This window comes from Siniperca chuatsi, linkage group LG7 (assembly GCF_020085105.1).
Source record: "Siniperca chuatsi isolate FFG_IHB_CAS linkage group LG7, ASM2008510v1, whole genome shotgun sequence".
NCBI classification, from domain to species: domain Eukaryota; kingdom Metazoa; phylum Chordata; class Actinopteri; order Centrarchiformes; family Sinipercidae; genus Siniperca; species Siniperca chuatsi.
Window position 1 is genome coordinate 14,834,395 of NC_058048.1, and position 15,502 is coordinate 14,849,896.

The 15,502-nt window shown below is 40.4% G+C and overlaps 1 protein-coding gene across 1 annotated transcript; it reads right to left on the reverse strand.

Moving 5' to 3' along the window:
• Positions 1-1,151: 1,151 nt before the first annotated feature.
• alkbh8 (alkB homolog 8, tRNA methyltransferase) lies at positions 1,152-13,814 on the reverse strand. Its single transcript, XM_044203571.1, has 12 exons — positions 13,609-13,814; positions 12,550-12,683; positions 12,308-12,408; positions 11,986-12,117; positions 11,462-11,557; positions 10,917-11,021; positions 10,404-10,474; positions 7,201-7,307; positions 6,668-6,828; positions 5,674-5,954; positions 3,276-3,425; positions 1,152-2,636 (listed from the first exon to the last, which is right to left on the reverse strand). The coding sequence occupies exons 1-12, from the start codon at positions 13,759-13,761 to the stop codon at positions 1,872-1,874; spliced, it is 2,256 nt and encodes a 751-aa protein (XP_044059506.1). The 5' UTR covers positions 13,762-13,814; the 3' UTR covers positions 1,152-1,871.
• Positions 13,815-15,502: the final 1,688 nt, after the last annotated feature.

Below are 15,502 nucleotides of genomic sequence, written 5' to 3' on the forward strand. Positions count from 1 at the left end.
CCATCAGGGAAGGAATTGTTACTGTTATTTCAGTATAAATGTCTCTTGACTGCTGTGAGCTGAACATTTTAAATGTCTTGTAGCCTGTCAAATCAATGGGCTTATACCTGGGGGAGGCACACCTTTTAAATTTTAATTATCATTCCATATGTCAAGCAACAGACTCTGCTGACAGAATACATGCACAATAACACTACTACACACACTCACATTACTGTGCATGAAACTACAAAGGATCTCTCTCCCTCTCCCTCACACACGTACACAGAGCTGGCTCCTTCACCTTAATCAATAAACCACTGTCAATAACCAACCAAACTCTCTCTCTCGCCTCAGCACCACAATGTGTTTGTCTGTGTGGGTCACAGAGGATTGAGGAGCCACAGGGGCAATTTACCAGGAGCCGCTGACCAATTACCAACCTCCACAACAAATAGCACATTAATCAATACCCCATTATGCTACGATTCATTCTGTCTTTACAGCCATCTGGTAAAACTTATCTTGTAAATATGATGTAGTGTGAACACGTGTGTGTCTGCGAGGAAGAGTGATATAGTCATACGTTAGTGTTCCCACATTATACAAAATCTAAATTAAAATACAGTATTGATTGATCATCGGTTGATCCAACACTAAAATCGAGTGGCAACAACTCAAAAATGGTTATTTCGATTAAATTGAATCCTAACTTCACATTGTAAATTGTGCACAAAAAACAATAAAAAAAAATGGCTTTTATCACTTTAGTGACCAGGGTGAAAAAAAAACCCTTTTTAAATGTGGCTTATTGTTATTACTTGAGTTAAAAGTACAGTGTCATGAGATACTTCAGGTGCTCCAAAAGAGGAAATGTTTCGCACAATATCATGACTGCAGTATCATACGGCACTTATAAAAATTATGTGTAACTGCTGAAAGCATAGTCTTCTATAATGTGTGTAAAATGCTGTTAAATCCCAATATTAGACATCTCATGTTTATGCTACATATTCCAAACAAGACCAAATCAGGTGGGAAGCAAATGCACTGCTAAAAGCCCATTACATTTATTTAAACTTTAAATCTTTATCTCTTTTAATGATCTTCAGTAAACTTGTGGCATACTACATCTGTCTATTTTAACAAGGACTATGATGTAAAACCTATGATGAGGTACTGCACATTAACTTTATTAATCAACATACAAGTACATGGCTTGGACAATAATCTTTCACCATGGAGGTGCTAGCTCTGCCACAGTCACATTTTTTTTTTTCAAGAGAAAAAAACAAAAAAACATTCTGCATCTCTAATGTGAACAAATCCCCCAACGCCACGTTACCTCTCGGCCCTTTAACTTGAAAAGGTCGGGCACACTGTTAACAGCTTAGTTACAGCTCAGTTAATTCAGACCAAGACACCGAGGTCAAAGACAGGGGACGAAGCAAAGTAGTGAGGTAAAGATTATTGTTGGTGATCTACTGTACAGTCTATGCACTGTGGAGAATGTTGCTTATAACCAACATCCTCCTCAAACTACCTCCAGGTTTGTTTCAGTTAGCTGCATTTAGTTTTCCCAATCAATACACCAAAATAGTTATCCAGATCTAATATTTGACCTTAGGTGGCTTTTAAACCTAAATATATCATGTATACCCTGTAATATGTCACCTTGATCCAATGGCAAGAAATTATGCAAGTAAGAGCACAACAAAGGCAGGCATTTTGTAAAATCTTTGCATTTATTTCATGGCACTTAGTCTGTTCACTTTTCTCTTCTGCATTTAAACAAATAAAAGGATCCTTTAATTTAGTCTTTACATTGCATGAACTCTCTTGTTCGAATATGTATTTGTAGCTAAATTATTATAAATTATGAGTGTGTCAGTTCATCTCGCTAAGTCCTTCTCTAATATAACACACCAGTTTCCCTGGTCATGGTAGCTGCTCTGCACTTTGACTCCTGCCACCTGACCACACAGCTGCTCCAGCTCCCCCTGCTGGAACACGTGATAATAGCGGTGAAAAACGGGCGCTGGGCTGCTCTCGGACTCTGACTTTAGAGTGGAACTGGAGGTCTGAGTGGTGTCGCCACTCGGACTGGGTTTAGGGTGTGGGCTGTGTGTGGCATCACTGGTGTCAAGACCTGATCCAGAAGATGTGTTGGAGTCAAAACCTGGACAGGGCTCAGGGTTACAGTCTAATTTGGTTATGGAGTTACCTGAAGTCTTTTTGGACTTCTCTTTCCTTTTACCCTTCTTCCCACCGTCTCCTGATTCTTCCTCGCCTCGTCTTTTCCCCTCTTTTAGATGCCAGGGAACCAAAAGGTCTTGGGTGTTGAAGGCTGTGCGGTTAGTGTGCACACTAAGTTTGCCATCAGTCACTGTGCTAACATCTTGTAGGTTGTCTACAGGCGTGTAGTTGTCTTCTAAATGTCTGCTGGTGTGGATACTCGATTTCCCATGAGGTTCCTGGCTGTCTTCTGATGTGTTTTTAGTGGGGCCGTGGTTCTCAGGGTGCTCTTTGTTCTGGTCTTTGAGGTACTTGGACTTCTGCTTGTTGTACTCTTGTTCAAAAGCCCAAACGTAGATGAGCGCTCGACCTCCAGGCTTCAGAAGTCTCACCAGCTCCCCCACTGCTGCCAGCCGACGCTCCTACGACACACATACACACACAAACTCTTTATTTGACCATTTTTATCACATAATCCTAAGTAACCCCATGAATTCATCAACTAAGGGGCAAAAATGGAGCTTAAATTTGTGTGCTTTTCTGGAAAAGAACAAGGATCTGATGAGCGTTTTTTTCCTCTGGAATTTTTCTAGGGACATCTTTCACAAAATTGTTTAAACATTAGTAAAAGTTGATACATTTCCTAACTTAAGAATAATACAACAACTAGAATTTCACTATCACCAAACACCAATCAGTGATGTTCAGTACCACAGACTCCATCCAAACAGTTCCTGGCCCATTTGAAAGTACAAACATTTGAGAGCAGGGGGATTTGGGATTTGTCCCAAATTTGGATCTGTCCCAGGAGCCAAAACTTTAAACAGCTTCCAGTAGTTGATACAGAGGTGAGATCTTAAAAAGATTCCCACAGTTCCTGCAGTCTAAAAAGGGCCTTATGAGGCCAAGTGACTAATGAACAATGTGCTTTTTTTTCTGTGTGTGTGTCCGTCTTTCAGAAAAGGTGCTGTATTGTTTTTTTTTTATAGAAATACAGATGTCACCAGTATGTGCACCTGTTATTCTTTGTGTGTGTGTGTTTGTGTGCGCGCACCGTCTACCTGTGTGGAAAAGTGGTGTATGACAGCTATAGAGATGCAGGCATCACAGGAGGCTGTCCGCAGAGGAACAGTGAGAGCATCAGATACGAACGCCTGGAAACCCCGCTGTCCACAGATTTGGACAAGAGCACTGCTACGATCACAACCAACCTGAAAAGAGACAAAACACACACAGGCATACAAATTCAGTCACAAACAGGGACACAAGTACAGTAGAACAGAGAAGTCTAAAGATGTACAAGGTCCAAACAAGACCACGGGTGAAAGTCTTACTTTCAGTTGAATTTATGGATGCACTCCTCATTTCTAAATTCCCACCTATTAATACTTTAATACAAAAATCACACAGAAAGCAGCAGAAACAACCCCTAACTGTCCCTTAAGCCAGAGAGATGAGGGAGAAAGTACAGAGACAGAATGGGGAAAGAATAAATAAGAAATCAAATAAGTAGTATAAAAAGAACAGAAAACGGAAAACAAAGAAATGTAGTAAGTGGAGAAAATTATAGAGTAGGGAAGCTGGAAAGAAATGTAAAAGGAAGAGAAGAAAGGAGGAGGGGATTGGATGACAGTAATGATCATTTTCAACACATTTTGTCTCAGGGAGCAATTCAATCAAGCTTCATATGACCTCTTCCCAAAAGAGACAGAGGTGATAAGAGATGGTGAGAAATACTACACACATGCACAAGTAGACACACACGCTCAATCTGTTGCTGACATGCAAACACACAAAGGTCAAGCTTTTTCATTTCAATTAGAACCGGGAAGGCTAACAGTGTTAATCTGCAATGGGAGAGAGAATATGAGAAGGGAAGAGGGAGAGGGAGAAATACAGAGAAGACTAAAAGAAAGTGCAGAGGGAAATGAAACAAATTCAAGAGAGTGGCAGCAGATTCAACTCAGGAAGTTGCTGTGTGACCTACATGATCACAGTGTTCTCAGTAATGATTTATCACGGTTACAGTCTGAGTCAGGATAAGCTGCTTACACGCATCTCCAAATCCCAAATATGAATGTCCCAGTGTGTATACGTAAACAGAAAACGTAGGATATTGCCATGGAAACTGAGCTAATGCAAACAATGACAACCAGCAGAAATTATATTGAGAGCAACACAGGCCTCAGCCCCAATGATATCATCCCTTGTGTATTATTTTGGTTTATTTAGCTCATTTTAAATGACACATGATGTGGACACTTGAGACAACCTGCTAACTGATATTTTCCTTCATGTGAACAATGTGACTTGCTGTAGTACCAAAGCATTACCCACATGACCAGCCAGACACACTAGGAGGTAAATAAGTAAACAGCAGATTCTTGCCCAAGGAAAGTGTAATGATGCAAACCTTTGTCTTCTCCCTCACTTCACTCAGGAGCAGAGAGAGGTCTGGCTTATGCAACACTGTAACCGGGCGCCGAGGACTTGACACAGCTACTCCTTTTCATTTTACATTTATGAGATTGTTGAGCTCCGAGGCTATGACCTTTGCAGTGTCTTTTCGTTGCCTGCACTTTCCGTGTTGATGGATTTAAGGCCTTTTGTACTATGGAACTGGATAAGAGCATTAAAGCCATATTGAGGAGACTGATTTCGTTCAAATCTATATCTTACAGTAGAGACTTTACTTAAAAACAGCTTACAGTATTTGCCCTCTTTCTGAGAGTGAAATGATCCAATCGAATACCAATTTCATGTCTACAAATTAAGTATAGCACTGGAGTTGAAAAAATAAAAAAAAAATACACCTACCAACACCTCTAAATCTGACATACTGTGTTTACTCATGTATCGTGTTTAAATAGTTCCAGCAGGTAACAATAAAATGTCATTTTTACATTTTTGTTTGTGTATGGATTAAACAAAGAAAATACATGAGGTAGCTGTTTTCCCCTGTTTCCAGACTTTATGCTAAACTAGGCTAAACAAGTCCTGGCTTCAGCATTGTACTTAACACACAAACATAAGAGTGGTATCAGTCTTCTCATCTCACTCCAACCAAATAAGAGTATTTCCCAAAATGTTTAACTATTTCTAAAGTCTTGTGGCTTCGTCCAGTAACATTATGATATACGGTTGTTGGGTGAGTTGGACTCATATCCAATATAGAAAAGGCATGTGCCACCTTGTCCTTCTGAATCTATCGGATCCTCTACTTGTATCTGAAGTAGCAACAGAGGAGTTCTACCTCAGAGGAAGCTGCAACTGATGTGCTGACTGTGTCTGTGAAACAGGCCTCGCAGTTATGACATGTTTCTGTACATAAATGACTTGCTAAGTTGTGTGGCATTTTACAGTTATGATGATCTAAGAAGCAGAAGCAATAAAAATGGAGTGGAAAGGGAAATTTTCCTACAAGGATCACCAAAGATTAACAGGCATGATGACACTCACTGTAATCACTTCTGGGTTGACACCCAGGTATTTCCCATTTCCACAGCCCACATCAGCCAGCACGCTGCCAGGTGGGAGCGAGCACAGGAAGTGGCAAACGCGAGGCCATGGGGAGTGTCGAGTGCTGCTGAAGTGGGAGGCGATGGCGTTGTACACCCGGTGCACATACTCCTTCTCCAGACGGGCTGCGTCGTCATGGCAACAGGGAAGCGACGGGGGAGATGGCGGTGAGTTCAAGGGTGCTGAGGGAGCTCCCTGACTGTCACAGGCAGAGGGGAAGGCTGGGGACAGAGAGAGAGAGAGAGAGAGAGAGAGAGATGGAAGGAGTTGAATGGTGAGACAAAGGGTAGCACATACACATAACTGCTTGCAATTTGCAGATATATTTGTGAGTCCTACAGGGCCCTTGCATGCTCATGCATGTGTCGCACATATGACATTTCTTTTGATTAGTGAAATGTGTCAAAAGTAAAGGAAGACCAAATGATTTCATGTTGCAAATCGCAGATGACATGTTGCAAATTTGATAAAAACGGGCCCCTGATTTCTATCACCGCACATTCTATCACAGCGTGTGTGTGTGTAACAGGCAATGAATGACGTCAAACTGTTTACCGTGCAACTGGTATAATGCAAACCTACAGATTTATAGACTCACAAAGTCAGCATATGCCCCTGTGTAGCTCACTGGGCAGATTATGTGACATACAATGCAACATGTTACAGGTTTGATCCCGAATGGAACCGCTCCTGCTAAAAAGACTCTCAGTCAAGCTGCCGCGATGTGCTTTTGATAAATGTGTCCATCAGACTGTATATCATATGTGCACTACAGGTGGTGATACAGGAAGATTTTCAGGACAGAATTTACCCAGAATTGCCCCCAAATTTCCCTCAAAAAACTGGTTGTCTAACATCACTCGTATAGCGGTGGTAATGCAGTCTTGTTATTAAACACACCGTGTGTTTTATTGTACACTTGCAAGATTCTCACCACACCGGCAGGGTTCACGTCTGATCTTGCGGAAAGTGAAAGAAGTGCGGGTGCCCCTCTTGCTCAAAGTGAGATTGCCGCGGGTCCTGAGGTCAGGCGTTGTATGAGCAGGGGATTGTGGGTCGCAGGCTGGCACCATGTCAAACTTCCGAGGAGTAATCCTGAGGAGAGATTAAGAGTCAGATGTAGTAGTGGTTAACTATCATACACAAACTGACAGTAACTAATCTGTACAGTTGTTGTACTTTTATGTGAACACCGGAGGATATGATCAAACCCTGAGCCTGTCATAGGTTTTATCTTCATGTGTGAAGGGATTAATGTGGAAAAAAGTCCACAGACAGACTCTATTGTACAAAATACAGTATGAAGCCCAGGGAAAGGTCCGTATATTCAGTATTTCTGTGCTCTACTACAATGACATAGAGGAAGAAAAGAAGTGTCACTCCTCTGTGAATCGACCTATTGCTCATGTCAAGATAAACTAGACTCCTAGTGAGGGAGACGGATCTGTCTGACACAAGCCAGCTTACCCATGTGTCCAGAGGTATCGGCTCTCTCCCTTCATCACCAGGAGGCTCCGTCCTGGCAACACCACGGCAACAAGACGACCATCAGGGTGACGGAACTCCATCACCGTCTGTAATAATACACACACGCACAAGCATTAAAAATAAGACAATTTAGATCTCTCATATGAACACTGAGGAGATCACTCACTGACGCACGCACCAACAGGATACAACTATCCATTTCTCTATAATAAAAAAAAACACAGCGGACATAAACTGGCAAACCGTGGAGAGGCAAAGAACTGACAGTTGTTTGTCTCTTGCAGCAGAGATTATTATAGATGCACCGATATGACCTTTTCACTTATTCTGTTACCTCAGCTCACAGTATCTGCCGAGAGAGATTACCGATCCGATACCAGGGCCCTCTTTTTCCAGAATTTAAAATGTGTATACATCCCTGCGTTGAACTCATTGGATTCAACTGTATGCGAGACACTGTGAGGTCAGTGGCCAACCGTGACCGACAGAAGAAAAACAGATTTTTATAATGATAGTGACAAGGAAATGGAGTGGTCACGTCACGGCCAAAATCCAATTCCACTTAATAAGGTCAGTATCTGTACTAATACCGATGTAGTGTAATGGAACGGTGCATCCCTACTTATTATTCTGTAGCTGCTACAGCCATGCAACTGCTGATAATGAGTATCAAACCTCAACACCCGTAGCACTGATCAAATTGTGTCCATATCTTCAAGTATCGAAAAACTGTTAAACCCCGAATGCTTCATTGAATTCTCAGTCTTGCAGTCTCAGTTTACTTAAGGAAACAAAATAAAATAAAATCTAAATTCTCCAATAGAATACTGCCTGATTTAATTCAGTTTTGATCATTTTTTTCCTGTATTTTATTTTAGCCATGTTGTTGTACAACTGTTTGGGTGGTGACAAGATTAAACACTACAGACAAAAAATGTTTTTATTTAGCAAAGTAGCAGAGTGAAAAAATCTTTTGGATCTTTTGTTATTGATACTAAAACTCAGGCATTTCAATAATTAAATAGTTAAGAATCAAACTGAGTATTCATAGATATTGTTCATGCAGAATTGCAGTATGACTGTGTTGAATTAGTTATTGAACAAATGCTGGTTTAACTGCCTGTCTGTCAGCAGCAGCAAATGTTATTTTATAAAAACTAACAACTATTATTACACCACTACAGACCTGTAACATCACAAATGAAGTGAATATGAAAAAACATCAACCAAACATGAAATCTTCTTTCCTTTTACTCAACAGTTTTGAATGACGTTACCCAGAGGACAAACAACGCCCCCCCCAAAAAATCACTCTCTCTCACTAACAACCAGCAGAAGCATCTCCACCCCAGTGTTGGTGTTTGATCCTAATGTTTCCTTACAGCGCATAACAGCATGAGCTCTGCTGGGAAATTACATCTACACAATTTCAAACTACATCTCTCCAACTTCTGACAGCAGGAAAATTGGATTTTGTGAAGTAGAGGCGTCTGTGTGTGTGTGTGTGTGAGTGAGTGAGTGAGTGAGTGAGTGAGTGAGTGAGTGAGTGACAGAGAGAGAGAGAGATAAGGGTTTGTGTATGATTGTGTGAGTGTGAGTGATGTCCATGCAACACCAGCAAATAATCATATCTTTGCCCGAAACCACAACTGAAATCTCTCTCACACACACACACACAAACAAGCAGGTGGCAGGCTGAGATTTTTATCTTTTCTGCAAGAATCGAAACTGAATGGAATCGCAGTGGGATTAACTTGTTGTTACACACACAGATGAACAAAATACAAAAAACAAAAAAACAAAACCACACACACTAAATAAGAGCGAGTCAAAATCCCCAGTACGTTGGGTTACACGTGTGCACCAGTGGTCGTTTTTAGCATTTTATTGTTAATTTTGGTTAAAATAATGGTCCCCTCTGTGTAAAAAGGTTTACCCCTTTTGTATATTTCCAAATATTCTTTGAAATATGTTATTTATTATATTCTCTATAATCATTACATCACCATATTCAGAGAATATTGCTTTTAGGGTTTGAAATATTTAATTTCACCCTACTGAACGATAGGCAATTGATATCTCTGAGTTTTGTGTATTGTAAATAATTTGATGTTTACATGTTGAGATTTGACGGAAGGCCACATGTTGAGTATTACCTGATGAGGACGTAATGCTGAAACTTTGTATTCGTGCTCAATAAAGCTTTGGGAGTGTCTAATCAGTGCGTGATGCCTTTCTTCTTGATATTGTGTCCGCCTTTTTACCCCAAGCATGTGATGTAACACGCCTACTGTACATTTTCTGTGGCTCAAAATCTCTACTGAAGAGCTATGACAAAGAACACACACTACACTACACACACATGCCGTCTGTCAGTCTGTGTGTGTGTGACAGATGCTGTGACAGATGACAGCTGATTGCTAATAGAGCCCCTGCGCTTCAGACAAGCAGGGACAGATGGGTTGTTCATCTACAGCAGTCACCCTGCAGAGACTAAAGCAGCATCCCAGTACCAGGTCACACCATCTAGTCACACCTGGAATAGTCAAGGACACAGCAACACCAAGGAAAATCTGTGTCTATTCAATTCTTAAAACCAGGGAGACCGTGACACCTCTAAAAGAGTCATTAACTACATACTGCATTAATAGAAGGCCACAGTGAGCGAGAGATTGTGACAGTATAAGTGTGTCAGAGAGAGAAAAGAATGAGATGTAGCAAGCACAGTGACAAAATGTTCTCAGTCAAATCACAAGGACACCAAATCCAAACATACTGTTGCACACACTCATCTCTGACAGTCGTGCCCCCCGAGACTGATGAATCACCCTGGTCAGTGAAGTGACGGTTAATTGGACTGATCAAACCCCCCAACACAGAAAGGCAAACAAAGAGAAAGAAAAGTATTTGCATCGCTATTTTATGCTAAAATGTGAAAACTATTTTCTTCAGACAAACACTTTTTTTAATCTTTAAACATGTAACTTCCCGTTTAATTATTGATGAAGTCACCTTGAGTACCACTGGTCGATACTGGCTACACAAGCTGACTGGTGAATTATGTGGTTGGGTAAATTACCAATTAGTATTTCTCTGGACCAGCTCGTGCTGCGTTATCAGCAGAATGTCAGCTGGAGTTAGTTAAAATGTTTCACTCACAAAACGATGGAGTGACTTCTTACCTGTGCCCCCAGGCTCAGTGACATGATGGTGTCCTCAAAGGCAGAGTGAGTGTCCACGTGAGGAGGAATACCTGAATATATTATAAACACACACGTAGAATTAAAACAGGTAGACCAATCGGAATGCATCAAATTTCTTTAAAATACAAATGTTTTTGGTTTCAACTTGTTTGTATGGTTTCTGATGGAACCAAGGACTTTCATCAGCCCTCATCGATGAATGTTGGAAAGCTTCTGCTGCCACCTTGTGGTATAGGTTAATAAAACCTACAAGTGTGAACCTTATTTTGTCAGAAAATTCAACTGAGTGGTTTTAGTCAATTCAAGTCAATTTTATTTATATATTAGTAACCACAGGGTATGAAAAAAATTTAATTTTAAATTTTTTGCGTTTTGACTAGCTGCCATTTTCTCCAAAGTGAAATGTATCTAAGTTTAATTATCTTAGTTTTTCGGAGGCTGTATGTGATATGGTACAGGTGAGTCATTAGAGACATGACTGGAATAACTCACCCTGTCCACACTCATACTGGTTGACAGTCAGCTGGTCTGGCATGATGTCGATGTGTTCGTTCTTCACACACCGCTCCAGAACAGGTAGACACTCCTGAGGAATACCTGGACGGACAGATGGACGGACGGACACACACACACAAGCTCCTCTGTTACTTTTTCCTTATTTTAATTGTTATGGCACACTGTCCAACACTTGAGTTATAGGTGAAAACAGAAATGCTGAGATATCTTACTGCATTTTTGTGCAAAAAAAACCAAAAACTAATTAAATCTCCCACCTGAGCCCAAAAAATATTATAAAATAATATTATTATTAATAGATGATAATTCTCTGCTTGACAATAAGCAGTGTAGGATTTGAAGATTTCATGGCAACTCCTACTGGTAATATCTAAAAAGACACTGTTAAGGACAACACAGCACTACACAGCAATGCAGGCAGTGTCCCAAAATCTAAACATTGTAATCAGAGTGGCCAAACCTATGAAAATACGACCCATAAAACCTTGATTGTAAGAAAAATAAATATTTAGCAAGCTTACCTGCAGGTAACGGCTTGTCCTTATCCACGTTGTTGTTGTCGTAGCGAAATTCAAAGCCATAATGTTTGACCCTTCTATGCTTCAGAGCTTTTGGCGCTAAAAGGCATTAGAATAAAGTCAGAAAATCAGATTAGCAAAAAAGGTTCAAGTTCTTGTATTTCTTGTCTGAATTGTATTGAATAGTTTTCTACATTAAAATGATACAAACTTAAAGATGATTATTCGTGATTCATTAAGACTGTATATAATCTAATATGAGTGCATCTGTGCACAATTTTATATTTACAATTACTATAATTTTTCAACATAACTGTAAATGCCCGATTCGAAAGATGCAAACTAAATTTTAAAAAATAACTTTTTTTCCTCATCAATACTGCTCTATTCTGCCTAATATTTACACCGACGTTAGGTTCAATGTTAAAGACTAAGACTTAGGTTTATGATCAAGTTTCTGGGCAAACGTTACGACAAGTTCAACATATCAACTTAACCAGAACAAAACACATTATGCAGCCCCTCACCAGTGATGTCATCATTAGTAGACGACCAGTCTATAGCAGCAAGCAACAGAGCCTCTTCCTCTGGAGACACAAAATCCTCCACCAAGACTAATCCCTCTGGCAGAGGAACAGACGCCTCCTCTTCACAGGTTACTGCATAAACAGAACATACAGATACTACTTATCAGACATAATTTCCAGACCATAAAACACACAAACAAATCTAAAGGCTGTCTTTAGTTATCTATTATCCAACTTACTGTTAAAATGCTTCAAACGACTATAGCAGTTCTTAAAGTAATTTATGCTTGCATCTGTGGGTTTCAGTGTTTAAGGCAAGTACCTGAGTCGACATAACTGAGGTAGAGTGTGACACTGCTCTCTCCGCATTGTAGCTTTTGGCCATTGAGGTGGATGTGGGCTTTCCGAGCACTCTCTTCAGATCTGGAAACAGAATGATGATAACAACGGTGTGAGTTTTAAACCAAAATCTTCCAGAATAAGCCTGCAAAAAAAAAGGTGTTAAAAGATTTAAAATAATTTCCTGGTGTGATATAGATAGTACTGTCCATTCGGCACCTGTACCTGTACGTGACAAAAGCATAGGGCTTGTGGGGGTGCATGATCAGCGTCTCCAGCTCTCCCATCTCTTTCAGCACTGCAGACAGCTCCTCTCGACTAACGCCGTTCCCCAGGCCGCCGTTAGCCACCACCAAACTCTGCAGAGGAGACAGCGATAGACTGGTTGATTTTTTACAGACCACTTTAAGAAAGATGACATCCTAAACAGTCTGAAGGTCTGAACCAGTGACATCATCACCGTTTGAGATATCACTGTATTAAATCCTACAGCAGAATGAATAGCTTCTTCCCCCTGGCTGTCAGACTGCTGAACGCCTTACAGCCACCTAACACTCGACACACACCTTCATCAATGTATACAATGTTTTATATTTTTATCTTAATGCTTTTATGTTTTGTCGGTTTTCAACTCTGGTCCTGAAGAAACTTTATTAATTATTTCCTCATACTGACTCCCTACAGTCAAAGATATTTGTACAAACTTTACAGTAAGTTATTTTTCATTTCTCGTTTGTTTTTCATTCTTTTGAGATTTCTATATAGATTTCTTCATTTGCTATCTTCTTATGACACCCATTTCCTGACATGTAATTTTTCTTGTTTTGCTTTTTAAGGATGGGGTAATCATTACGTTTAATGTGTCCTTCCTAGGATACAACAGACTAAAACAAATTCCTTGTGCATATATGACTTAAAACGGATCCAGACTTGTGTTAGGAAACACATTCTGTCACAATATAATGATTGCAGGTTGGAAAATGTATCCCAACTGTAAGCTAGCAAATGACAAGTCCCCTACAACGCCTTAACTGCTATTATTTTACTTTTATATGACTGAAGACAGTAGATACAAGCTAATATTGAAGCAATACCTGAAAAGTAGACAAGCACGCTAGCCAGCTACTAGCGTACCTTTTTTATTAAACTAAAAATCAACTCTTTATTGCGTCTAATAGCTGCAAAAGTACATGTTAAAAGAAGTAGAAGAAGGTACATGTTAGCTAGCTCTCTTCGCTGCCTGACAGCTGCCACTTCCTGTTTCTGAACGTGTTTTTCTGTTACCTTGGTAGGCTGCGATGCTGTACTGATACCTTCATGTTTCAGTAAAGTGTGACTGGCTTTTATCTGTTTTCGAAGAACTTTCTTATCCTCTTTACTTCTCCTGACGGCCTTCACGTTGTTTCCCACACTAGGATCCATGGTACGACATTTCATTTTGTCCGCGTGCAACAAGCATCAAACACTGATAGTTCCCGTTGATTGCACGAGTACCCTTCCTCCCTTTGGCTTAATAGTATTAAAGTGACCATGTAGATTTTGTATGTGATTATAGCATGTTATGTTTTAAATTAATCTGACTACATAGTTTTTTTTCTTAGTTTGTAGAAATATAGTATCCCCGCTGAAAACTGGGATTATGTGCATTGTCTACTTCTGTGCTTATTCTCAGTGTCCTAGTTGGATCCATGAGAGATGATTTTCACTTCTGAAACTCGGATGGATTGATAATGATAATAATAAATTATCTTTACCAAAGTCAGAAGGAAGCCAGTCAGTCACTCACACAGACACTTCTGTATGACACAGAGTGGTCAGCCTGTGGGATATGAACATAAACTGAAACAATAAAAACTGCTGAATTACTATTTTTTCCCCAGAGAATCAACAAGAAACACTTTTCACACTCTTATAATGGACAGCCCAGCATAATGCTCTGCCCTTATTTGTATCACATGAATGTTACTCAGTACTGTGTCTCTAGTGAGACTGTAATACTTTTTGGTCTTTGTACTTAATGGGTAACACTGCTATTTATTTCCTAGTGTATAATATCCCAGCAGGGACATATTGTTCTGCTGTGGTATAGTATAACTATAGTATCAAGCTAATGATAGGATTACTGTTGCTCTTTTTGTGTAAATGGTCCTTCTGCCCATCTCTCACTTGGTATCCAAGCTTTACTGACGTCTAGTGTTTTACCCTTGTGGCTCCATTATATAGGACCCATAACCCTGATAGCAAATCCATGCTGCATGCCTTCCTAATCTCTCAACAAAAGACAGACAAAAATGCTCCAGGGATCATTCTATAGACCCAGCTAACTTGATACTAAGGGATAAAAATGTGAGTATATAGGGTGACTATCCTGGGGAGACTGTTTGCCATTCCATTTTCATCCATTTCATTCATCCATCATCAGACTCCACTTAAATTCTGGCAACTGAGGATAATCTTGTGATACCCGAGAATGGGAAGGTATCATAACAATGGGCTGGTTGGCCTACCCTACACATCAGGGCAGATGCTGCAGATATAAGCAGTCATTTCACGTTCATGCATGTTGCTAAATTGTAATTTATGTATTGTATTGCTTTGTTTGCCCTGGTTGCTCTCTGTCTGCTTCTTCCCTCAAGGGAGCCAAGTAGCTCAGATCCTTGCTTATGAATTCCTCTACAGCCAGATTAATGACTCGACAGCCCCCCTGAGCGTGTGTTCCAGCATGCATGTGGACATCTTTGTATGTGTTTGTGAGCATGAAACACTTGTGCGTGTGCATCAGTGTGTGCGCGTGCATTAAGACACGGGTGTGTTGTGTAATGCAGCCCTCACCTGTCCTCAGCCATCTCAGTAATTAACAGTGCCAGGCTGAGCTGCTGGCCAGTGGGAACCCTTCGTCGTCTTAACAGCCCGCTCAGTTTAGTCGACAAAACAACAGCTGGTCAGACAGGAGACCATGGCTGCCCTCTCTGCCATGAACACAACATTCTGCTCCCATCTTATTTTTAAAAACAGTCCAATGAAATCCTCACTCTTTTATGACCACTGGATGATACCCAGAGACATCAGTCTGGTTCATTTGTTGGGGAATGTATCGGGGCCAGTAGCAGCAAGGCTTAAAGCTTTTGCCGCCATTTCTTTACATTCACAACACTAATATGTTCATCCAGTGTACTTT